A 27,051-nucleotide genomic window follows, 5' to 3' on the forward strand; every position below is an offset into this window, starting at 1 on the left:
TCGGAAAAAGGAAACAGGGCCCTGTAACAAAAGATTGTACTCTGAACAAAAGACTAGGCTAGGCTGCTGGGCATTACTGACTTTTTCTTTCTCAAAAGCGGTGATAATCCAGCCTTGTTTTGAAACCGTATACCAAGGTTTGGGGCATTGAGAGTGAGCAGATTACCATCGGAGACAAAAGCGCTCCACCATCGCAGCGATGAGCCACACAGCACCGCTGCAAGCTAATCTGGCCCCTATTGGAAAGAGGTCAGAAGTGCACTAAGCCAGGTTCGTGAGCAAAAGACAGTTATACAACACTGCACAATCTGGGTTCTGTTTACAAGGCTGCTGGCCTGGCTGAAATACTCGGGCGTCAATGGAGGTTAACTGTCAACTTAGAATAGTGCCTAAAGATTGCTTGGTGCGGCTATAAACGACCATTAAATGAAATGACGAATTTTTGAAGGATTTTGAAAACGGAAAAAATGATAGTCATGCCGGCCCAGCATCATCAACATTGAAAAATGCCCCGACATGAAGTGGTTAATGATTAATTACTTACTCTTTGCGATAGTTGGGCTGTGCGTGCTTGGCTGTAGCTTTTTTAAGTTTAGTTATAAATAAAGAACAGCAATGCTACAATTGATTCAAGGAGTTACTGAGCTAATTATCGCAGCTAACTTGACTTGTTACACCCACAAATACGTACGACTTAAATTAACGTTCAGTTCAAAATTTAAAACGTATATATTAAAATGGATATCAAATCAATTATTAACGACACAAAAGACGAAACCACAGAATCAAAGGCCAACATCAAAGACCACTTCTGTTCAGTAGTTGCCTCGGGAGAAAGTAAATAATACCTGGGCAAAGAATTCACTGTTAAAGACATAGAATCTTTGAATCCGGCAGAGCAGGAAAAATTGTTTAATTTGTAAATAGTCAAATTTGGCAAAGAGATTGTTAAAACTTTAGGTCACTTGATTTGCAGTTTACATGCACGTTTATTAGGAATAGCTAATCCAGTAGATCTCTTAGGATTCAACGTGGACTTGAAATCTGAAGAAGCGTTAGCTAAGGACCTAAACGACGACCCTATCATTAGTCAGACGATGGGTCATGTTTTATGGGAATTTTGCTACAAGTATGTGTATACCTATCACCACTGGTAGCAACCTTAATTTAAACTAAACATTTGGAATTCAACAAGAGTTCTCTTATAATAAAAGAAGATGTCTACAGAAGAAGTAACACGGAGTCTGATAAAGATGCAAGTTCAAACGGTAGCCAAGACTAAGCATCCAAAACGCGTAGAGCAAGGCAAAAAATTAGCCAAGCATAACAAAAAGATGAAACAACAGCTTGCTAAAATGGCAACGAGTGAACCGATGAAAGTGAAGTCTACGCGAATGTGTTTCGTAATTTTAAAGACCAACCAACAACCAACATTTGATCCTGGGCGGGTTATTTCTCGGGGGAATTTTACTTGCGTTTTACTTGAAAAGGAAGCCCGGCCAACAAAAACAGCCGGTTCAAACAAAGCCGTCACCTAAAGGGAGCGTAGCGAGCGACCAAGAAGTTTTAGACACGGAGTAAATTTAAAAACAGTATATTTAAAATTACTATATGTTAAGAATGAGTAACACATATATAAACGTAAACAGGATTGCCAATACGGTCTACCACGGTGCCGTAGTTTCTGCAATTTCCATGGGATACGTCATGCTCGGTAAAAGGCTGTTAAAAATTAAACCCCAAGATTTGGATCGGTTGAGTATCAAAGACTAGCAAAAATGACCGCACTCGCTAGTGGTGCGTTAACTACCCAGGGGTGGCTTGTGGCGCAAGGTGTATTACCTGCAAGTTGCCCAGTAGTTAAAGTACAGGTTTAATTTGTTTATTTTAAAGTTAAGTAAAAGTTGAAGTAAAATGGCAGAAGGTGAATTTAAACCAGTCGATTTTGACCCAAATGATGATATACCCCTAGAAGAACGAGAAGAAGCCGATAAAGAAGACGTGACATGGGATGACTTTTCTAGAAAGACGGGGGCTAGACCTGTCAGATTTAAGGCAGGCGTTAATTGAAGGGAAAGTAGACGACTTTTACGACGCGAAAAGAAACTAGGTATGAAGCATTAATTAGGGATCCAAACGTATTTAATTTAGATAGCAAAGACCGCCTGTACGTCAAGTTCGAAGGTAAAAAAGTTCTCTTAACGGAAGAAAATAGAAACGTATTTCTTAGCCTAAACAGAAGTAGGCAAAAAACAAATATAGATTGTATAAGACGCGTCCTGGGCTTACGAGACTATGTTTCTGGTAAAACAAAACAGGAAGTTCAGGAGATAACCCGTGTACTTCAACCCGAAAGTATAGATTTAAGAGAACTTCCACAAGCATCAGATCGAGTCATTGATATCGTAGAAGAGCTCACTCAAGATACAGAAGGACTAAATGACTGGGAGCTCGTAGCTTTAGACAAATCGTTACAGACGTTCAAAGGAGAATTAACTTTAAACCAGGGCAAATTAGATCAGTTGGACGCAAAGATTCGACAAGTCAAAACCGAGCTAGAAGAAGCGGCATCTGAAGGAGAACGTATGGAACTTCAACAACAGTTGGACGACTTATGAGTCGAAAGACGGGGTAGGTTAGAAGTCATTAATAGGAACACGGACCAATTAAGGAGCCAAATCAATCCCATTAAGGGAACAATTGAAAAGGTCATGAATTACGACACAACTTTACGTGGGAAGATTTGAACTTTGTTTTGAGGGCAGGGCGTAACGATCGTAAGCATTTTGACGGAATCATTTGCAGTATTTTAAGCTGGATTTTCAACGTGGCGAGTAAAGCAGTTGGTTGGATCAGTGAGCACGTGTGGACTTTCTTTGTAGGCGCGGGTGTTTTGATTTTGACTTACGTGCAGAGGATGCAAGCAGGTAAAGTAGGGCAAAAAAATATTTAAACTCCTCTTCAAATTTGAGGAAGGTTTTTTACGTCTTAAGTTATTCCATTTAAGTTAAAACTTTGTATCTAAGTTAATGCTTTATACAACATGAAACCGATTCCACCTACGGCAATGGCTCCTACGGTTAAAGGCAGTTTTTCTTTGTTGTGGATGTCTAACATTTTTTTCGGTTGAGGCCGTAGTTGAGTGGTTAAAGGTTCCGGTTGCTTTGGTTCTTCCACTTCATCGTTAAAATCACTATAAACTGAAACTCCACCAGAATTTAAAGTCGGAACGTAGCCCGTCTACATGTCTGTGGTCGCAATCTGCAAATTGTTGTTGTATCCTTCAAACATACCGATACGTAAATCCATGTCAGAGGGCACCAAGTACAGAACCCGGCGCAATATGAAGTTTAAAGGTATTTTTGCATATTGTAGCAAATCTTGAAATTGGTTTATCGATTGTTCTAAATTTGGTTCTGAGTTGATTAAAGATTCTACGATCATAATAAATTGTCGTTGTGCGTCTAATCCGGTGCCAGGAGCTAAAATGCTGGTCTTGGTCTGAGCTTGTGCACCCAATAACACGTATACGTAAGCCCTAATAGACTCGTTTACCTTTGTAATCCCCACGTCTGTCAACCTAGACTTTTTAGGAATAAAATCCCACCAGGCCAGTGTGACCATGTTCGACTGTTGTTAAAAAGACACTTTGTACACGGTTGGGAGATCGGTATCTATCCACATGTACATGTATATCAGGCCAGCGTTTCTCCCGCTAACTATGTGCATGTCACATCTGTTATAATTTTTATCGGGAACAAAGTTGGTTCCTGTATTTTGCTCTATTTTTCGTTCCTCTTCGTTGGCTGGCGATTCTGCAGAGCTTGCCGCACATTTTCTAAAGGCCGCAATTTCGTCTGTACTTAACCCAAAAAAACCACTAGCTTTACCCAGCATACAAAAAGCAGCCCCTAATCCATTTGACAAAGTATCCCTCTTTTGTTTGTAGGACTTATTTGGGTCTACTTCATACAATAGACAAGTTTCTATAAACTTCTGATGATCGTAACTGTTGTGCAATGCGTCAAATACGTCATCACTCGGAATAGGCATCACGCAGTCATAGAATATTTCCTCACGGTGTAATATACGTGAAAGTTGAATAAAGCCGATACGTATGGATTGCGATCGGACAGTAGATCAAAACCTACGCCACAGGCCGTCGTTGCACAGTAGACAACAAAGTTAAATTGATTTTGGTAGAACGAAATCGGCTCTGTAACCCAGTGATTGACAGCTTTGTTTGTCTTGACTTTCGGTAATTTATACGCTTGAGTTAAATTTGGAAACTCAGCTGAAAATCAGTTATCCTTATTGACTACAATCAATAATTGACTTAAGTTAGCTCCTATGTTTAATATACACACTTTTTATTCACTGCTCTACGCTTTAAAAGGAGGCGCGGTGGGTTTTACTTCTTGGTAAGCAGGTGGTTTATCTTTGGGCTGTTCTTGGTATCGGACCGACTTTGTAAAACTTACTCGCCAAGTTTTTTCATAAGGTCTTTTTTTAAAACGGCTGCCCTTTCGTTGGCTAGCGTTTCTGCTCTTTCCTTTACTTACTTGACATTCAAATTTTTCTTTACTGAACGTTTTAGCTTCTTGTAATTTGGTAGACGTACAGTGTACTTGACCTAATTTTTTCCTTCATTTCGTTAAACTTTTTCAGTTTGGATAAAATCTGTACAAATTCTTCTTGTGAAATGTCACTTTCTTCTATAGTGTGAGAAACATATTCCTCGATAGTGTTTAGCTTGGAGTCTGCCAACATTCGAATTTGGTCGTGTTTTTTAGTTTTGTGCGACAGCCTGCGACTGGCGTACTTTAGCAAAGCATAGGCACCAAACGCGCCGATAGCAATTCCTTCCATCACTAGTCCCACGGGAGCCAACACGCTGCCCAAAAAGAGCAGGAATTCTGACGGTTGCCAAAGTAGCGCCCAATTCTTCTACGCCATATTCCACATAACCGAGTGCAGTGACTGAGTGCAGTGTTGCGACATGACTGCATGATTTGCTGGTCATAATTGTTAGGAACTACTAGTGTGAAATGTCCATACTTGAATCATATTTTAACACTTTCTTTGAAAATTATGGTTTAATGCTGAATAAGTGTAGAAAGTTTTGGATTTACAGTAAACTGTAACATTAAACGGTGGCGTTAGTACCTTTGCCCTTATCCCACTGAAAAGGAAATCTCATGGTGCTCCTCCCAAAATGTACAATAATATAACAGAATCTTGGCATTTATGGCATAATTATAGGTGGTTTTCCATTTTAGGGCACACAAGGGGACAACTGTGCCACAACGCACAAAGCTATTAAAACAAATAAAGCTACAGAAACCAAACATACTAAAGTGTTTTTTCTCGTGGACGTTGGTGTACTCAGCAGCCATATAAGCCCAATTGTCATAGGAAAAAACATGGCCGGTACAGTCATGCTGCCACTCCGTCAAAGTTCTAACATAGGCCTGAAGTACTACGTGGCTGTACATCAGTGATGTGATTGGAGAAAAGACAAACAGAAGACAGGTTTACACCATCCGGAGTCATATCAATTGTTGTCTAAAATGAAGTACATGTATGTCTGCCTCCTCTAGATAAATATTCAATTATCTACGATGTGAATATAATGCTCATGGCACATTATTAATCAGCAGAATAAAGTCTCTGAGCTGGCTGGCACGTCAGCGCGGTCGAACATGTTTGCAAGCATGGTTTCCGTGTTCCTTGTGTTCTTATACCTAATTCAGTGCAGTTTTTTGGACGGCGAACAGACTATCTGAAAAAGCAGAAATTGCATACTAACATCATGGGAAAGTCCCAACTTAAAAGCTGTTTAATGTATGATGGAATTGTTTTATGGTGAAAGAACGAAACTACGAAAGCGTTCAAATCCGAACAAAAACTTAAACAAAAACCTTAAAAACTAATCCAGATGTTCACACAATAAATCATGTTTTGAAATGCCAGTAACAATTGTAAAACAAACTTCACGAAACAGGGATTGAATTCTGTGCCCGCGTCATGCCTGCTGCTTGGGAAAATCGGTGGTATTGTTGTTGGTGTGATATGCTTGCTGACTGTTTTCGGATGACTTTACTATCTTAGGCAGTCTAAGTGGCAGCATGAACAAGAAATTTTGCATGCTTGAACAAGTTTGCTGACGATCAAGGATCAATGAATTTTTTTTCCCTGCAGTGACGAGAAATATATTACTGCTAGTTATCTACGTTTGGTACAAAATTAAGCTATTCCTTTCATGGTCAATTGTAGGCCGAAAGTAGCCTGGTAGCAATTTTTTTTCCGAGCCAGGAATCTGCGAAATGTCAGGCATATTCATGAGACTGGTAATTTACATGAACCTTGCATATTGCGTTCCATCCGCTGGCACGCCCGGTTGTCAAGGGGGTCTTTTGTTTCGTGGGGACTGGCGTGCTCGCCGTGATCCTGTGGGATGTCCGCGGCACGGAACGGTTGGTCAATTTTGCGATGCCACCTAAGCTTAGCTTCCAGGAATCTCCACCAGCGACTCCACCTTGCCAATCCCATCCTGATGACCGCCAGGCTCAACCCTTCAGACATCCGCATCATGGGCAATTCTTGTTCCTTTCGCCCCTTTTGTCAACCCAGTTACCAGACAGATCACGGCCGTCCATCCTCCTCTTGACCTACTAAACCACACCAGAGAAGCTTCAAGAGAAGAACTACTGATCTATAGTAAAGATTGCGGTAACACCATGTATTTATCTCTTCTTTGAGTATGTGTGGTTCTGAGAAGAACCGGGGAATAACTCGACGTTTCGAACAGTGTACTCTGTCCGTCTCTCCTGAAGACGGACAGAGTACACTGTTCGAAACGTCGAGTTAGTCCCCGGTTCTTCTCAGAACCACACATACTCAAAGAAGAGATAAATACATGGTGTTACCGCAATCTTTACTATAGATCTAGTTTCTTTCACCATGAAAACCTTTAAGTCTTATAAGAACTACTGAGTCGTGCTGCCCGCGACCTCCCGAGGGTAGACGTCGCTCACTATTCAGCCCTGCCTCTGCCTGCCGATCCGGGACCTGTTGGTGGACGACTTCAACTCTTTGTAGGGTCTTGGGAGAAAGTCACATTGGACAACTGGGTGCTCAGGACCATTTGTTACAGATACGCCCTCGAATTCACAAGCATCCCTCTGTCTGTACCTATCTTCCGTCCGACTTCAGTTCCTCCCGACAGAAGCAAACAACAGGAACTGGAATCCGAGATAGACCCTCTCCTTCAGAAACATGCTATCTGCCCGGTTCTCAAATTTTAAGCGAACAAGGGCTTCATTTCAACGTTCTTCCTTACTCTAAAGAAGGAAGTCAACAGGTAGCAACCTATTGTCAACCTCAAAATTCTGCCTGGAAATCCTTCGGACGGTCACCCAATCTCTACAGATTCCATGTTGGGCCTCTTCCATAGACTTGAAAGATGCCTACCTTCTCATCCCGATTAACCCATGAAGCTATGAATACATGTACCTACGTTTCCTATACAACAGGAACCTTTTTGAATTCACAGCTCTCCCCTTCGGCCTCTCCGCTTCACCAAGAGTGTTTTCCAGGATTACAAAGATCGTTCCTGCTCACCTTCGAAAGCGGGACGTCATGCTGTTCTAGTACTTGGATGACTGGCTGATTATTGGTAGATCTGCCAATGAAGTAGAGGTTTCTACCTTCCTTAATTGCGATATCACAAATCGCCTGGGCTTCTGGGCCTACGCTTTCCCTCCAATATCCCTAATACCGGCAGTTCTCTTCGAGATCGAACGGGAATGCTGTCGTGTCCTTCTCATGGCCCACTTCTGGCCACACCAGCCATGGTTCCCATGTCTGACCAGACTTCTTGTCCGGGTACCGATGATCCTTCCTAACAGATCGATCTGTACATCAACCGAAGTTGGGCATGCTTCACCCTCCTCTGACATCACTACACCTGACCTGTTGGCCTTGTCAAACAGTCTTCCAGATCTGCAGGACTTTCTGATGAAGCTGCCGAAATGGCCTCAAAGAGTCGATGCCAGTCTACATGCAGCATCTATGTTTCCAGATTACGACATTTTACTTCGTGGTGTTCAGAGTGAGGTCTTGGTAGGACCAAAGTTTCTGTGACTTCTTTAGCTGACTTCCTCATGCACCTGTTCAAATCAGATCTCCAGGTTTCAAGTATCCGTAACTACCGGTCAGCCATTGGGGCTATACATGATGACTTCCCAGATGGCTCGACTGTGTCCGACAATAATGCTTTTAAACATGTACTCTGGGGAAAGTTTCTTGAGCGTCCCCCAACTAAGAGACTAATCCCTTCATGGAACTTGTCAGCTGTTCTCCAACTGCTTGCTGGTCCCCCCTTTTAGCCTGGCATTCCTGCTGGCAGTTACTACCTCACGACGTGGCAGTGAACTGAAAGCATTGCCCATCACAGGCCACATTTGATGGGAACCCCATGGTGTTCTTCTCATCCCAGTCAGTTTCCTCCCATCTTCCTGACATTTTTGTACCAGACATTACCAAACACACTAGGACTCCTGACGACGAAGCATGGTGCCCTGTGCAAACTCTTAAATGGTACTTAGCCAAAACCAGAAAACTCAGAGGTACAACTTTGCGGCTTTTCATCACCGACCTGCTACCAGAGACACTGTAGCCAGATAGATAGTTTCGGCTATCAAGTTAGCCAACCCAGATTGGCTGAACTCTGTGGACAGTGAAACACGACGCCTCATCAGAGCTCATGATATCCAACCAGTTTCCACATCATGGACCTACTTCAGGGGTGTACCAATGGAGGAAATGTGCATGGCAGCATGCTGAAAGACCCCATCTACTTTCACCACATGCTATCTCACCAATATTCTTCAAAAGGACTCCGCACATGGCAGAGCGGTCCTAACGTCAGCCACATCGATGCCAAAGGGTTCCTCATCAAAGCAGTCCACCACTGGAATGACATAACAACTCCATTATTTTGTAAATCTGCAATTAAGTTTAGACAATTTCATACTCCTCTGGCACTCATGTTTAATATGTAGTATGTCCTCGCCGCACCCCCCTCCAAGGGCTCAGTGCTACTCTGCATATTTAGCGACTGTTTGGGGTATGCTGATAGCAGAAGACTCCTCCCCACAGAAAAGTGGCGAGGTCTGCTATTGAATACCTACCCCAAACAGTTGGCTCCCTCCCATCCTTCCCTACCTTTGGCTTGGATGGTTTTAATACTGGAAAAAAAAGTGATAATGGCAGCCATTCCGCTATGCATCATGAGACTAGAGGGCGCACTGCGGTTGATCAGAAGTTTTAGCGAATTGAATCAGCTGCAAAGGAATTTGCATATTTAGTGACTATTTGGGGTAGGTATTCAATAGCAGACCTCACCAACATTTCTGTGGGGGAGGAGTTTGAAGGTCAGGACATTTGTGATGAAAATTGCAAAAATTTTGCATAATATTTTTTAGTAATTTACAGGAGGCATGATATTCGGGTATGTGTTGCTGATTTTTAGAATGTTAAAATTCAATTAAGTTAAAGATTTGTTTGAAGAGAATTGCAGCATTAATAAGAAAAAGAAAAGCCTAAACAGTGTTACAGTATGACTTTGTTATGCATGTTATCAGCCTATATGTTCATTGTAAATATACATGTACTAAAAACTACTATGTACGTACACAGTACATTTACATGTATGTACAATACCAGCTAACTATAAAAGTGTGTATTCCAACTTGTAACCAATACTGCAACATTTTTTTCAGGGCCTAGACAGTATTCACAATGATGTTGAGTCTATGAGATCAAGTTGTCAAGATATGACAGGAAGACTTAAGGTGAGTAGAACCCATGAAGGTATTATATGCCATATGTTTAGGACTTATGAACTAAATGTACATGTATACAAGTCCAGTGTTCTCAGGAAAGTCTTTAGCATGATGGACTACCTTGCCAAAATATTATGCTGCCCCCTGTAAAATTTTGCCACCCAGCTAAAATTTTCACTGCCTTGCTTTTTTTTTTCTGCTGTATTTTTTTTGCTGTTTTCGTGACAGCTCTAGCACAAGGAAATTTACTGCACACTGTGGAACAAGCATGAAAAGTTTGCCAGCATTAATATTCAGCAGTATTAGAGTAACATTTCTAGATCAGGACCCAACATAAACTTTATGCAGCATGTAATATTGTGGATAAATAAATGGTAATACATGCACATACGTTTTCCTAGATTCATATCGTAAAATGACTCAGTCAGACAACAGCTCAACAATCCAAAAATTAATCACCCACTTTAAAAGGAGATACCACAAAATTATTGTCTTGTGGAACTCATCCACAAGATGAAAAAGACTTCGAAGTTTGATCAATTTTTCCTTCTCATAGAGTAAAATATCAAGTCTACAGTGCTCATCTTACCCATAAAGCCACTACATGTACATGTACCTAAAGGCTACCCACAATAGGCTACCCACCGTGCCCTGCAATATGCCTACCATCTTATTTTCTTCTTTCCTCTTAGTGTCGGATGGTGACAGATTGTAAAATATCTGTGTCATTTTTGGTGAGCTGTGAAGCAAATGCGAGCCTATGTAATACCGATTTCCATCCGTCCGTCCTCAAATGTAAAAGTTTTTCCTTGCGAGTACATACATGTAGGTGGTACAATGTACCATTGAGTGCTTGTTTGCTTTCCCTCTTGAAATTTTATCAGTGTACAAATAGTCTCATATGACATTAACGCTTAAAATATTGAGAGCCAAGGACGATGTTCGGTATGGCCGAATGTTTGAAATAGCGGTGTTCAATATAGTGATATTCCACTGTATTGTGTACTTACCCTGTAGTACATACTGTACATGTATATGTACCCACTTGTACACATGTACTGAGCACTCCTCCAAGTGACAGATACGGATGTTTGTTGGGGGAGGGGTACCTGTTGGAGGAGGATCATTGGGACAAGGTACGTGTATGTAAAAGTGGATGAAATGCTGGATTGCGTTGGTGTAATGGTTGGGCTGGATAAGTGGGATGATAGGACAGCCAGAGTAAGAAGTGAAGGGAATGATGGGAAGGGGTGGAGTAAGAGATGAATGGGATGATGGGGAGGGGGCGGAGTAGGAGATGGATAGGATGATGGGGAGGGGGCGGAGTAGGAGATGGATAGGATGATGGGGAGGGGCGGAGTAGGAGATGGATAGGATGATGGGGAGGGGGTGGAGTAGGAGATGGATAGGATGATGGGGAGGGGCGAAGTAGGAGATGGATAGGATGGTGGGAGGGGGTGGAGTAGGAGATGGATAGGATGATGGGAGGGGGCAGAATAGGAGATGGATGGGATGGTAGGGATGGGTGGAGAAGCTGATGAATCGGATGATAGGATGGGACAAATTAGGAGATAGACAAGATGAGGGAGGGGTAGAGTACCATATGGATGGAAAGATAACATGGATGTGGGATTGGGGATGGAGTCAAAGCAGAAATGGTAGATATGGGATGATGGGGGGGTTAGAATTGTAGAGGATAGGATGATGGGGTTGGATGCAAAGTGCAAAACTGTACTTATGAGGAATTTTAATTATGCACCATCCATCAAACTCACAAATGCACTGCTTATCTAGGTATCCTTGGCTGGATAATGTGCACCCACATTATTATAGGCATTCCTCTCCTGTTAAAATTGTGAAGCCTTTGTATGCTTATTTTTCCTTGTTGGTGGTCTTATGTTTATTCACTTTTAGGGATTTGATTGCATAATCCTTTTGAAAGGGAAAGAAAAGAAGACAGTTTTGTCCTTTGCTGTGGTCATCTGGGTATGCTCTCCCTTCGAAGACAGAATTTAATTACCCTGTTGACAGAATAGTGTATTCCAGAACAGGGTGGACTTCATTTTGTATAACTTGGATGTCTCTTAATAAGCTGCTATTACAGGAAAGAAATTCAAATTCTGTGGTGGTTTTGCCGTTCTAGTTTTTGGGTTTCTCTCCACCATCCTCCATCTGCTTGTATTAATTTTATCGATTTAATAAAGAGTAGAGGTTGCCTCTGTTTTTTATTCTGTATCTTTAGTTTTTGTCCCCTGTAAGTACAGATTTTCATTATTTTTCTACACATTCGATTATGGGAAGATCCGTGAAGAGGAGATTGGCTGGAGCCACTGTGATCAGTGGACATGGGACTCCCAGCATCTGTAGAAGTATTTCCCTCTCCTGGGTCAAACCTTGAATGTGAATGTGCTGGGAGCTCTCTCTCATTGGCAGAATTTATCCTATCACCTGAGACATGGAGATAGTGTCCCAATAGTCTGGGAGCCAGGCCACAGTAATACCACCCCGCTTTTTGGGAGGAATGACAGCTGATAGAAAAGTTCTCCAGTAAGAGCCACCAACATGGGACCGCAGCAGTAAATTTCATGGGCAAGTGGGGCACCCCCCTCCCTGCAGATTTGCCTTTCCAGGCCTCAGCGCAAGCTCCTGTTTCGAGCTCCATGTCCAAGGCCCCTGACATGCCTGATGTGGGCAGTCGAACAGACATATCCCATGGGAGAAAGATTCCCAGCAGAGAAAGATCCTCTGGCTCACAACAGCCCATGGCTTCCCCGAGTTTACCATCAACTTCAGAACTTATTTGTTGCTAGGGAACTCCCACGGTTCTGCCTATAGGCCTATCTGAACCTGCCTTGGAAGAGCAGCACAGTCACCGGGCCAAGAAAGGGAAGTCTCACTGTAAAAATATGCAGCAGCCTATCGGTGTCTGAGTCATCCTCAGACTGATCCCTGCACCAGGCCAAATTGCAAAGGTATTGCAAGAAAAGTTTGCAGAAGAGTTTTGTTCAGAAAATACTTTGAGAAGAGGGCTACAAACAGAACATTTACAAAATATCATAAGAATCAGTTAGGGACAACATCAAAAATACATCAACCGGTCACACGTGTGCAAATGCCAGGAACGCCATCTTTAGTTCAAGCTGCCTCCATTGGCAGGCGTCCGAACGGCCCTCCTGTTCTTTCACGTTCCCTTACAACAAAAGGCCGGTCATGGTCTTTGCAGTCAGCGTGCAGCAGGCTTGGGTGAATCCATGCTGGAATCAAGTAGAATCGATTCCAAATTGGGAATCGGAGTCACGATTCCACTTTTTTGAGGCGTCAAATCCACACCACCGCCGATTCCATAACCTTGAGATCCGATTTCAGGAAAAGTCCAGTGATTCCAAAAGACTGCCGTTTAAAACAATCTGTCGATTTTTGAAGAAAATGTGTGGTTTTATATCAAATAAAGGAACCTAAACCACATGGCTTTATTTGCATTGCCAAAAATTGAAGTTCATTATGCGACTTTGCAGAATCATAGCAGGTCCGTGCACGGCGTGCTGTAATCTGACCCATTCGTCTGCAGCACACCAATGGCCCACTGTTGGCTTCCTGCCATTTGTGACTCCTTAATATGCTGGGCATTTGGGTGCTACATTTTGTGCGATGAAAACTACATCAGAGTTTTTCCCAGATGCCAAATTGCTCGCAATGAAAAATTTCTTGTCGCTGATTACCCCGTATTTCTTATTGGAAACTCAACTGCAATATCTGAAGGATCGACACAAATTAGTAACTCATTGCTTGGAGTGTTAATGTCTTCCAAGAAAATCTTCTGCTGGACCAACATCATGGCTTAATCTTCAAGAATCAAAGCAAACTGTCGTGGAAAAAGTAGGCCTACATGTACTTCGTCACATATGACCAAAATTTGCTGAGAACTGAAAAAACCTAAACGATGCAGCCCTTTAGCCTGACATAAATTCTTCCTTTACCTTAAAAAACTTGAAATGCAAGTAATTGTTGAAGCATTTGAAATTCCCATGGTGCCAGCTTTTGAAAAATTCTTTAAATCCCACAAACCTTGGCAGTGTAATCTCCCATAAAATCAGCGATCCAAAGTTATTTAAAGTCAAACAGGGTTTGACAACTGAACCTAAACCATTCATAATAGAGAGAAGCTGGTGAGATCGGAAATGGCATCGGTCCAGGTGGAGATCGGTGTTCATGCATGTTTCTAATAGTCATGCATGCATCAACTGCTCTCCGTTGGTGCACGGACATGTGGTTTTGGGCCGGCTGCAAGTGTTTCATTGCGAATGCTTCGTTTTTGAGTCTGTGAGATATGCACCATAATAACTATCATTCACTCTGCCAAACACAAATCTTTGACTACTTTCCATCATTCATTTCTACCATGAAGGAAAGAAATTCTACTTAAACCTATTGAATGAATTGAAGGTCAAATGAGCAGTTCTTAAAGTTTTCCATCTCCACCTTGGAACAAGACTAACGGCCACATGTTGAAGCTGGTATTCGGCACAAAGGAAGAATGTAGCTTTAGCCATGTTCACCAGTGATTGCACAAATAGACGCAAGGGGTGCGGTACGGCGCGCGATGTAGTCCAATTTTTGATGGAATTTACAATCAAAAGATCAAGAAAACTATAAAAGGTCATCGTCGGTGGAATAATGTCACTTTTTGGGGGACTTTTAAGGAAATAAATATTTCTTCAGTAGGGTTTGGGCAGCATGAAAATAAAGGTACGTACATTAAGTTTCTTCCTTGTCAAATATGCATTTTAGAACTCATGCTCAATTCTATAAAAACTAAAAAAATTGAAAGCTGGTGGGCTACGTAGGTGGATAATCTTTTCCCATAAATGGTGTGCTTCTATGAAGTTAAAATTTTCAATTTAAAAATCTGTAATGATAATAAATCTTTCATTTTTCAGATGCAATAAGAGGATAATTTTTAATGACAGGCACGACTTTTGAGGAAATAACTTACAAGTGCATTATGTATCATCTCGGGCATGCTCAACATGGCATTCGCACACATTATGTAAAAACTGGAATCATGATTCCTGGACAGAATTGGAATCGATTCCAAAAATGCTGGAATCGCCCAACACCAGCGCGCAGCCCTCTGTTAATAAGCATTTTTGGCAATTCCATTTGGGAGTACATGGGAGTTTGCGAGAAAAAATGAGAATACAGTAGTGTCCAGCCAGGAAACCTGTTGCTTCATTTGTGGGTCGAAATGGCTTGGTGTGTAGATAGTTGACGTTTTTCACTATCAATAAAGTTATGTTTCGGCGATGATCAACGATTTATTTGGATGCAAACTTAGTGTTTTTCATGACAATTGCAGGCCGCTTCTTTTTTAAGTGCAACTGACTGTTTTGGAATAACTGGATAAAGTTGAGACTTACAATTCTTCACGAAAAGAATTAAATATCCGTTTAATACTAACATTTTCACTGCCGGGCCAATCAAATTTTTAAAGTTTTATGCATTACTCACTCAGCGATCCCATTAGTGTTTACATTTTTGCAAGACGAATGGTACGTCTGGTTCTCCAGTAAATGACTGACCTGATTCACTAGGTTTCCTTCAATGCAAAGTCTGGGTTCCCGATTTTGGTCACACGCATTTACGCGTATCTCTGATGTCATTTGATCAACATATTCTCTCTAATACTGGCCAATCAACCAATCACAGATAGTCTTTCACGAAACACATACGGCAGTTTTCTCAGTTAATCTCACAAAGTCTAAACCTGTGATAATGAAATATTTCAGGTGCACTTGACTGTTTCGCAATGACTTGAAAAGCAAAAACTTATTATTTGGCTGGATGTATGACATATCTATCTTTCTGCTGTCAAGAAAATTCTACCGGCCCAGATTTGGATTCACTAAAACCATTTTTTTTGGTACCCTCATTTTTACACACGAAAGCCTACGTTCAAAAGAGACTTTGTATTTTTTACAAAGGACATGAGACTCGTATCTTAAGTGTTCATTTATGTAAAGATATTCCATTCTTAAAGGTAATACAAGGTGGTATACAATTTTGAAAAGTCCACTAAGCTAAAACTAAAATTTGTTCATCTGTCAGTGGGTACACGTATGTAGGCATACATGTAGTGTCCAGTCCATCTACATGTACATTTCTTTTGATGCAGCTATTTGTGGTAACCAGGGACACAGTCTGCCTTGTAATTGACCAACGTGTAGTATCTCCTGAAGCAGGGTGCTGGGACACATGGGTTTCTTCCATTCAATGCACAGGTGTTGAGCTTGGTGATGTTTGATGGCTGGGTTTGAACAGACAACAAAGTCTGGTTTCAGTGGATATCCAGCTGGTGTCAGGTCATTGTTGATGGCCAGGAAGTGATGTTCTGTCAGGCGGGAAGGGGCGTCAGTTGGCCGATGCCCAGGTCTCCCACCTGGCCTTGTGTATCCCTCCAGTAGCCCATGAATGACCTCATAGTAGAATTTCTGTTATACATTAGATTGAATTATGCTCTAAAAACTCATAAGTGCCAGTCTGGAAAAAAAGCATCCTGACATGAGGTTTTTTTGGTGCCTGACCTAGTGCATCACAATATCATTCGGCACAGTCTCAATGAACTGAGGTAAAACTGCGGCTGGGAGCGTATGTCCTTAACATATTGCAGTTACAAGCACATTGTGATGAAAGACTTTTTGGGGGGTCTTGTAGTCAGCAAACAGTCTATGGTTTCGCAAGTAGTGTAAATAGGGCTAATGTCTCAGAGGGGGCACCTAGGGGTGCACACATTTTTGTCAAGTGGCACCAAAATAAAATAAGCTGCAGCTGCATAGGTATTCAAGCTCAACAGAATTTATTCACAGATTTCAAATGTGGCCATCCCTGGGGCACAGGCATTCGCTGAGGGTAGGTGGCACGCGCAATCCCCAAGGCCAAGGTTGGAAATTTTTGTTTGGCCCATTTTTTGTTCTGATTGAATGGGAGCAAATCTAAAAAACATTAAAACAGACAAATGATAAAAACTTGCATTAATCAATATAAAAATACCTACAGGCAACAGTACTTAAGAATATTGGACAATCCACACGACCATGTTCAAATTTGTTTGGTTATCACGACATGAAACTGACAGACAATGTTCATATATCCTGTGGTAAGCATGCGTGATGCATTTAGAGGGGTGGGCGCTAAACCTTGTGCCATGGCAGTAATTTTTGTGGAGCAGTACAACCTCAAGTTGAATTCATGAATACAGAAGATACATCAAGTTCTGTGAATTAACTTGCAAAGATCTTACAACATCAATTTTTTTCTTTACAATGTGCTACTGTAGAGTTGCTTGCATGTACATTGCAGTTTTAATTGGAAAAATGGCACACTATGGGGAACTCGCCAAACAACAAAAACTCTAACTAAACCAAGGATCTTTGAAGGAAAAGTCGCAGGAACTGAATTAATAAGGACTCATACACCAATATTTGACTGTTGAAAAAAGGACAAAAAAAATAATTTACTAATAAAAAGTACTTAAAAAATAAAAAAAACAAAAGGACCAAAGGACTTAAAAGAAATTAAACCAAAAGGCTAAAAACCAAACCCAAAACCCAACATAGTATGTAAAATGGACTGAATGAGTTTACACTCGGACTTCCATCACTGACTTCTAGCAGAATAGGGCTCAAACAGAAAACCACACTCCAGTTAGGAGGAATAATACATGTGAAGGTGATTGGTCTCTGCTGATCTGCTGAACTGAGTTCGGCCAGACCATGTGGCCAAGTTATATGGGTAGAAGCAAGGGACAAAGTAGCACACTACTAGAAAAAAATCAAGAACTCTAAACTAAAAAAGCTAAACATTTTTAAAGGGGAACTACTTCTATGCAAAACATGTATTTAATAACATCATCATTTCTGGCTGTGGCAGTTATGGCACTATTTTCACACGGATGCATTGACTGGTTGCCGCAGTATCAATGTGCCTTCTTTGCCAGGCAATGCGGGGCATGGTGCAAACTAGTGCCATTTACTTGGATGCATTAAGCATCATTGAGCACGTGTTTTCACCACCGCAATAGTGAAAGGCAAAGGGAACTTGTGAAAGTAAGGAAGTTCCTTTCAAAAGTTCCAAATGTAAGTTGGCAAACATATTAATACAAGTGTTTAGATGTGAAAAAAGTTGTTGCAGGTGTTTTGTGAAGACAGAAAAGACAAGATTTTTGTCTGCAATTTTTAAATTTATGTTAATTTATTTTTTAACTTGCCAATGCAAATTTTATGGTTGTATCAACAAATTGGGATCAGTCGGGAAATCAGAAGCCTTAAAAATGCATTTAAATCCAGTTGGGATTGCCAAGAAGCTGTTTTGGTAAAGGAGTTTGACTGACACAAATGGGCATGTGTGATGGGCCTCATCAATTTCAATACATATAAACTCAACCCAGACCACTACATTTTCAATGTGGTGCACTTCCCACTGACCCTGTGGGCAACCAAGAGCTTTTAACCACTTGCTGCTGGGGAGCCCGGTTTCATGCACATACTGTAGGACAAAGGAGCTTGGCCTTGTAACAAAAGACCGTACTTGGAATAAAGGACTGAGCTGCTGGGAATTGCCAACTTTTCAAACAATTTTTGGAAAGAAATTTGAAAACGGAAAATCTTGAAAATCCCCTGGTTTTATGTCATACAACTTCAAATTCCACCTGGCAGCAAGTGGTTAAGTTAATTTTGACCCTTGTGATTCAGCTACAGTAAATGTCTATTGTAATCCTGGCCTTGACCATGCCAAGGCATTGGACTTGTTAATAGTGTTTACAGTCACTCTGCTGGTGATAAACAACTAAACTTTTGCCTAATTAGTGGCACATTGTCTGCATATCCAATATAATCTGTAATGTCATAACTCTCACCCTTAACCATTTCATGCTGGGTGGAGTTACCGGCATGCATGACCTGATGCCGGGTGGTTTTTCATGATTTTCTGGTTTCAAAATTCTTCAAAAATTCATATTTTCATTTACTGGATGTATACACCCAAACGAATGACTGTCTTGTGACAAGTCTAATCTGACAGGCAACCTCCATTGCTGCGTAATTATTGCAGCCACGCCTGCTGCTTAGTAAAGAGCCCCCATTGTGCGGTGTTGCTTAATTTCCTCTTTGTTCTGGAAATTTGTCCGGTGCGTTGCTGGATGGTGGTGTTGTCTTTAGTAATGCGGCCAGGTTCCACAAATGCACAGTGGTATTGTATCACCCGTCGCTGGAGTGCTTTTGTCCCCACTGATTATCCGCAAGCACTAACAGTGGCAAACAATGGTACTATTTCAAAACAATGACAGATTACCTCCGCTAATGCCAGCACTCTGCACTGACTGCATATGAACCTTTATCGGCAAGTCCCAGCAGCTCAGTCTTTTGTTGCCAGTTTGGTCACCCTGGCCATGAATAAACGCCCAGTTTCAAAGTTTGATTTCGGGCACCCCAGCCATAAATATAGGCCAAGGTCTCTGGTATTGGGAACCCCAGCAACAAGTGGATAATAGTGATGTAGCCCTCTGCATGTATGCACATTGGTCTTTCAACCTGTGTGTGACACATAACATGTGCATGCATGATAATACAGGGATTTGTATTGGTGGACTTAACATAATATGGGGTTAGTACATGTCCATGTATGCTGTTCTGTGGTTTGCACGTGTGGGGTGCGTATTGTAAGTCCGACACCTCATAGGTCCGATGCCTCAAAGGTCTGACGCCTCATAAATCCAACATTGGACCAACTAGGTGTTTGACTTAATAATGAGGTGTCAGTGCGATTGACTGTGAAACATGGAGGAGTGCGGGCCCGCGCGACGCGTCGCCCGCGAGGGAGATTCAACTTCGTTCCCAACTCGTGCCCACGGTACTGGCCCTGTTAGGAAAACTAAATCAAGCAGACTACCTGCACAGTTCGTACACTGGTCCAGTATTTGTTTAATCCAAAACACCACTACATGTATGTGTAAGAATGATGTGCGATACTTCGCTAAATATAAAAAGCATTTTTTCGACTGTAATACCTTTGAAATCTTAAAAATTTTTATAAATAGTACACCATACTTGCACCGGGAACCAGTCTTGTTCCTAGCGCTGTCTTTGTACGCTCGTAACAAGCGTCAAATCAAGCGTCAAACTTTCGAGGCATTGGATTTTTTGAGGCGTTAGATCGATGCCATGGGCCGAAAAAACGGAACTTTTAAACGCTTCTTTTGGACTTATGAGGTGTCGGAATTATGAAGCGTCAGAATTATGAGGCATCAGACTTACGGGCTGACCCCGCATGTGTGTAGGTCCAATTGTCTCTCATGGATAAAAAGCCATAGAAACTGAGCAGTGCAGTCTTCAAAAATTCTTTGTCATTGAAAATTATTTTGCAATTGTTTTTTCCCTGTACTGCATTTTACATATTTTGGGAAAATCTTTTTAAAAATTGCCCCGACACATTTTTTGAGTGAAGTGAATCAAAAAAGCCATAGTATGAATACACCACCGACTATCACTGGTTTTCTGTTACAAAATATGCTTCGTAATTTTTGTGATGCTCTGACCCTGAAAAGTTAAGTGATTGTTAAAATTTCCATTTTTGTTCTGCCCTTAAAACTTCAATGCTACTTTAATTAAACATCATTGGCAATTTGCAAACTCAATGCAGTGGTCAGGCCAATGAGACTGTACATGTACATGATGCATGCATTTTGGAAATATTATAAAAAATTGAGTCCAAGGCCAAAACTATGCATGATGTTTATTGAAGCACAATACACTGTATGTACTTGTATTTGATGTGGCAATTTGAATTGTCACATGGTGACATGGGTGAATTTCAGTAGATATCTGTTTCTTGTGTGTCAGTGTTCAAGCAGTCAGTTGCCAATTTTGCCACAAAGGCAAAGAGTTTAACTTCAGCAATTTGAGTCATCTTGGGGAGTCAGCAAAGAAGTTTTGCACATGCGTTTAGCAGAAAAAGTAAGGTGACTCCAAAAAAAGTGAATTAAGCTAAGGCCTTGGCCAGTACTTAAGATTTCCATGTTTGTAGCAGGTACTATATAATCACACTACGCATCACATACTCTTTGAGTTGTTTATTATTTTTTGATGAGTATTTTTCTTTCAAATGAATTTTAATTCTCAGGCCGCACGTGAACAGACATCAGATTTGATCAGCAAGACAACAGATCTTCACAAAGAGCGGTGAGTATGGTAAATGCCAGTCATTGTGTTGGCTGAATATTGAAATGATTGGAAGCCTTTGTACAACTCAGCATAAACCAAGGTCACGTTTCAGTGATTGTCAAGATGGCAACTGAAGGGCCTTACAGGGTCTGTGCTTTCTATGCCTCAGTTATTTTAGTTGTATGTATCACCAGTCAAATAGAAGAGAAAATGTTGCTGTTCATTGCCTAGGTGTTGGACTGGTTCATTTGTTCATGAATGTGACCCCCCAACCAAAGATTAGAGCACCCAATCAACCAATCAAACAATAAAGGTTTATTGAAATATCCACCTTTAGTGACACAAGGCCAAATTGTGGTTGAATTTCTGACAAACGTAAAAAAAATAAAGTTTTTACCATTGAAATAAATGGAAAAACCTTCTTAATAAAATTGTATATAAATATATATGCATGACAAGTATCTGTGGATGGCCTTGCTAAGGGTGTGTGTAAAATGCTTACACTGGACATTGGCATCAGAATGTTGGATTAGTTCAGATCAGTTGCGGTCCGCCAGCTAATTGTCAAAAGCTCTCATTGTACTATCAAGCATACATGTATGTTGACCATACTGATAGTTGGTCTGGTTGGATTTCATTGTGCACTCCAACTTGGGTGACCAGTAAAGGGCATTGTCATCAGACAAACCAGCAGGAGATTTCATTTGTACACCATTATACCAAAAACTCATATTAGTAATTATCTTATATAAGGTGTTTGCCCCTCTAGTAGGAAGGTCAGCAATTTGACCATACATCTAATCATCCATCCCCCATAATGCAAAAATCAGCATGTTATAATGGCACAGCCCTGTCTCTGACCGCTCAGCCAGCATTTTCTTCCGAGGAGGACAAAGTTGACTCAATTAGTACCCTCTCTCCATCTGAGGGCCGCCTCTGTCTTCTTCAGCGGGACATGATTCAAGTGCTCGGCCTGCCATCAGCCGCCCCCCCAGAAGAGGACACGAGCCACAGCTGGTTCAAATACCACATGGCTTGAATGGAATCTCCCAGACCAATTTTTCCTGAACTCCCGCTCGATCGGTCATGCATGGAGATTTCCAAGTGCCTTGTCAAGGCCAAGCAATGACGTGCACTTGCCAACCGAACCGGTGTTCTATTATTTGCCAGCAGAAGATTTCCAGAATTTCCTGTCGGTCCCGGACCTTCCAGATGCAGCCAAAGACAAAACTTCTGCTGATTTGGGAAAACTGTCTGCTATTAAAGACGCCTTTCCAGGATTACGACAAATCCCTGCTAGAATCCACACTCGCAAAACTCAACAAAACCTCCCACTTTGGGCTGCAGTGTACTGCCTTCCTACTCCTCTTATTGGAGTTCATCCCATCCAAATTTTCTGGTTCTACAATTCTGGACAAATCTCGTTGGAACATGTCTCCCCTCACCCCCTGTCAATGTTGCTTCTCATTGGGTAAGCTGGGCTAAATGACCGCAATATTGAATGGGGGAGAGGGGATCTTTTCACCACGCTTCCCACAAGGTGTTCCAACTATTTTGTCCAGGATTGCCTGAGTTTTAGTGGAAAGTGGGTGTCATGAGTGTGGGTCTGTGTTACCTTGGAGGGCGGGGCTTGCCGCGTTGCTGTTTTGGGCACTGCTGTGTGCTATAAACATTAGATGGTTATGGAATGGAATAAATAATGACTACTATTGGCAAGGTGTGGTAGTATGCCCTGTCAAGAGCATAATACCCCCACCAAAAAAAAAGAAAGTACAAGTAAATGCATAGTTATTTAATATTTAGTTATACAACAGCTATGGGTTATGATCACCCATTGGAACGGGATTGTTTAAGTGGAAGGGTTCATAGTAAATTTGCATGGATGGGATTACTGCTCGCAGGTATCAGCAACAAGAGTTAACTTGGCAATTGAAAATGGGATAAATTGGGTGCATTTTGAACTGTGCACCATACAATCTCAGCACACATCTCTCTCAAATGAAGTTTTTTATTCGCTCTGAAGGGTTATATGGCTACATGAGGAGTACACACTTCTCCCTGAGCTCTTGAAGCATAAACATATTCATCTGCCCCAAGAACAGCTCAATTTAAATCCTCATGGCTGGCTGATTCCTTAAATTGCTGACTTCCTCACTGGCCGCACCCAATGTGTGTGATATCGTGGTTGCTTGTCCGATTGCTCCCCAGTTACAGTGGGAGTTCCTCAGGGAACATGGTTCTTGTTCTTATGATGCTCTCGCCTCTGTAGGACCTCAGTGTTGGAAGTACTGTATGTCGACGACATGACAATCGCTGAGTCAACACAGCGGGGCACTGAAGCCCACACCACACTTAATACGTTATTATAATATGGTGTACAGAAAACAACATGTGTCTTTATATTAACAAATGCCATGCTATGAGAGTTTATTTTGGTAAAAATGTTCTTCAGCCACTCCATCTGACTATTGACGACCAGGTATTACAGCAAATTGACTCTGTGAGAGTTTTGAGTGTTCTTATTCAGTCTAACCTTAAATGGAAAAACATATCCAATAAATTGTTTAAAAAGCGAATATCAGAGTTGCGTATGTTACGTCAACTGATTCCGTTCAACCTGCCTAGGTGTGATCTCATTACAGTATACATCTATAGGGAACATTCGGCCACTTCTTGAGTATGCTGCCCCTGCTTGGCATCCAGTTCTTACTCGAAGCCAAAGTCACCAAATTGAAAGGGTTCAGAAACAAGTGTTACGTTTAATTTTAGGCATCCAGTATCAAACATACAAAATTGCTCTGACCCTTGTTCAACTTGAAACACTCTGTGATAGAATAATTAAACTTTGCCTAAAGTTCACTCAGTCACTTGCGAAATCTCCTCAGTTTTGTCACTGGTTGCCACTAAATAATGCCACATCTGGGAAGTTAAGAAATCGTAACCCGTTTAAGGAAATCATGTGTAAACCTGAGCAGTTTAAAAATAGCCTGATTCTTTTCTTTACCAGGCTTTTGAACACACGTAATTAAATCCATCTGGCCTTAGACCTTGTTAGCTGATAATAATTACCACAGAGGTTTGTTTTTTTATTTGTCTTTGTATTTCTGTTTGTTTTTTTAATTTAAATATTATATTGTTTCTTGTCTTTAATATTATCCTTGTGAAATCATGTGCAATTCAGCCTGTTTGGCTGCAATGATGATTGAATTAAACACCATAATAATAATTTTGTTTTATTTTTATTTTATTGTTTTTATTAATTTTTAATCATTTTACTTGTGTATATTGAATTATAGCGTATGATTTTCATAATTTTAACCTGTTCATATTTATATGCAAATTGTCACTTTTATGTTTTAGTTGTCTAGGTATTTTCTTTTTGAAATTTTCATTTAGCCAAATTATTAAGGGAATAAATATGTGCTAAATATGTGTTTTAAAAGTGCATTTACATGTAAAACTAGTCGAGGAGAATGGACGTGACTAATGCTCGAGCCGCAGGCAAGGGCATTATCAGCATTCATTCTCCTTAACAAGGAAACGGGCCAAAAGAAGTCAGCATACGATGGATTTCCAACGATTTTGTTCTAAAACTTTACTTCATTTTCCCAAACACCCCCGTCCATTTTCTGGTATATTCCTTTTGAAGATTGTCCAGTGGAATACCTTTCAATGAACTTGGGGCACGCTTGGCGTGTCGCGTGCACACTGACTCCTGACCAATCAGACCCGATTAAACAGTCTTGTATCCATATACCAGCGTGTAATTTATTTAGCGGGCATTATCACTTCTAAGCGGGTATTATCAAACATACACGATCATGTTACGCGTTTCGACCAACAGGAATAGAAAACTGTCCCAGGTATTTATGAATTATGGTTGAATCTCAGTTTAAACTCTTCTTCTGAAAACCAATTCTTTAAAATAACTTTGACAATAATTCATGGATAATTTATGGAACAGGTTTAATTATTTTAAACCTTATGTGTGATATTTCTGACATGATATTCCAAATGCATGAATTTTCCAAACTAAATAATCTCCTATGATGACCGAGGGAGTTTGATGAGTAAGCATGTGTAATTCCAAAGTTGTAAACGTGGTCTTCATCTGAAGAGACCGTGAACTGTGATTCCCAAATTAGCTGCTTGACAAACTTGCTTGTTGGTGGTGTAAAAGTTCCCACTCCCATACAGTCATATCAATAGCATTTGATGTGAATTTATTTCATTTCTGCAGCTAACATATAGATCCATTTGGACTTGAGAGGAAGTGAAGACAGTTTGTGCACACTGTGACCCACTGTTGGTGCCGACTGCATGTGTCTGTGTGTGACTTTATAAGCATGCATGAACTGTGCATGTGAATGTAAAAAATAGTTGTGCACCCAGCCGAAAAGTTACTCATCAAAATTGCCAGGGCCAGGAGTAAAGCTTTTATGTACATGCGGATGTGCATAGCTAAGCAACGCTGGTCAAAGGACGGAATTCATCCCTCATGGCTCAAAGCATAGTAAAGACTGTTTTCCTCTTGTGCAATATGGACAGTAGCGAGGGAGGGACTTTCAGTCTGAGAAACAACTCAAAAGTTGGAGATTCTGTTTCGTTATTTCTCCTTAACGTAAATGCACTGATACGGTGCTGAGTTTTTATAATTATTTGTTGGTTTGTTGTATTTTCTAGGCAGCAACTTGATATGAGAGCAAGTGTAACTGATGCATTTCTGGAGAAGTTCCAGCTAACAACAGATGAAATCATTGCTTTAAGAGGACCAAGAAGTGGGAAGTTGCTGGAGGTTTGTTCACTTTGCTTTTAAGTGAATGTTAACATGGAAGATTTGATACAGCTGATGAACATGTGCATGTACAGTACAGGCCAGAATTTTTAGCCGGCACGCAAACACAAACAGTTAACCTAACACGCTGTTCAATACAGTATTTTTTTGCATGCATTGCTTGTCCAATGCACGATAAGCCAGGCTGTGAACCTCATCATCTCGATGGGCTTACAGATCACAGATGTCACTGACAACATACAGTATAGTGAACAACTGCACATGCAGTGCTGTGGGTCTGACTTTGTGCATGATGTAATGAAAACACCAATAAGTAAAATCATGGAAGGTAAAAGCATGTAGTGCTGGCTGACTGCGTGTAGATGACTAGAACTGGTGATGAAGTGTCATGATACAGCTTTTTTCTTAGTTCTTGATCATTAACATTATTCAGTGTCATTGCATCTAAAATTTTTCAAAATCCAATGAAATTGGTCACTTTAATATACATGTACATGTACCGTAGTGCACCTTGTGTGTTTGGATACTACAGATTTATTTTCCAAATTTTAGCTTGGGATCGACTGAAGTGACGGTGACGCTTTTCCTGGTTCTGGATTACTTTTGAGCAATTCTGGGTCTTAACAAAAACTCCTACACAAATAAAAAGTAATCATAGAAGAAATCTATTTCTCATCCAGAGTCATTATAACAAGCTGATTTTCTAAAGTAGGCCGTCATCTGAGACTAAGAAACAGGCTGTAAAAATGAGTTCCGTTCCAGCAATGCCGGGAATACTTTTGAATGCATAAATGTGAGGTTCTGTACATCCGAAACACCAGTTGGATGTTTTGTACATCACGTTTAAATGTATATGCTTTGACCGTTGTCGACATGGGGCGACAGCCGAAAAAAAAGTCGGAAGCCGTTAAACAGATTTACAAAATGTCGCCTGTGACTTGGCCTTAATTTGTCATGGTGGATGCAGGGTCGGAATTTAAAGGCAAATTTAAAAAGTTGTTGGCCAAACACGCAGTTGAAATTCAAGTGGGCAAACCCGACGTCCATAGGTCGTTGGGAATTGTCGAACGGTTTAACCGCACATGGGCCAAGCATTTATTTTGTCATCAATGCGAAGAAATGTTAAATGTAGGTGAACGAAATGTAGAACGGGTGAAGCATCTGCATCAAGTAATAAAATTGCTCAACGAGGAAA

The 27,051-nt window shown here is 41.0% G+C and overlaps 2 protein-coding genes across 2 annotated transcripts in view; one reads left to right on the forward strand and one right to left on the reverse strand.

The window, feature by feature from the left end:
* lipt2 (lipoyl(octanoyl) transferase 2) overlaps positions 1-27,051 on the reverse strand; it is a 447,804-nt gene that overhangs the window by 139,654 nt on the left and 281,099 nt on the right. The gene's annotated exons all lie outside the window — the stretch shown is intronic.
* cog6 (component of oligomeric golgi complex 6) overlaps positions 1-27,051 on the forward strand; it is a 204,723-nt gene that overhangs the window by 27,167 nt on the left and 150,505 nt on the right. The window contains 3 exon segments of the mRNA XM_022242307.2: positions 9,786-9,857; positions 21,021-21,079; positions 25,745-25,856. Coding sequence (XP_022097999.2) covers positions 9,786-9,857; positions 21,021-21,079; positions 25,745-25,856 — 243 coding nt within the window.

The sequence above is a fragment of the Acanthaster planci genome, linkage group LG14 (genome assembly GCF_054643075.1).
Source record: "Acanthaster planci isolate LZ-2023a linkage group LG14, COTS_SCS, whole genome shotgun sequence".
NCBI lineage: Eukaryota > Metazoa > Echinodermata > Asteroidea > Valvatida > Acanthasteridae > Acanthaster > Acanthaster planci.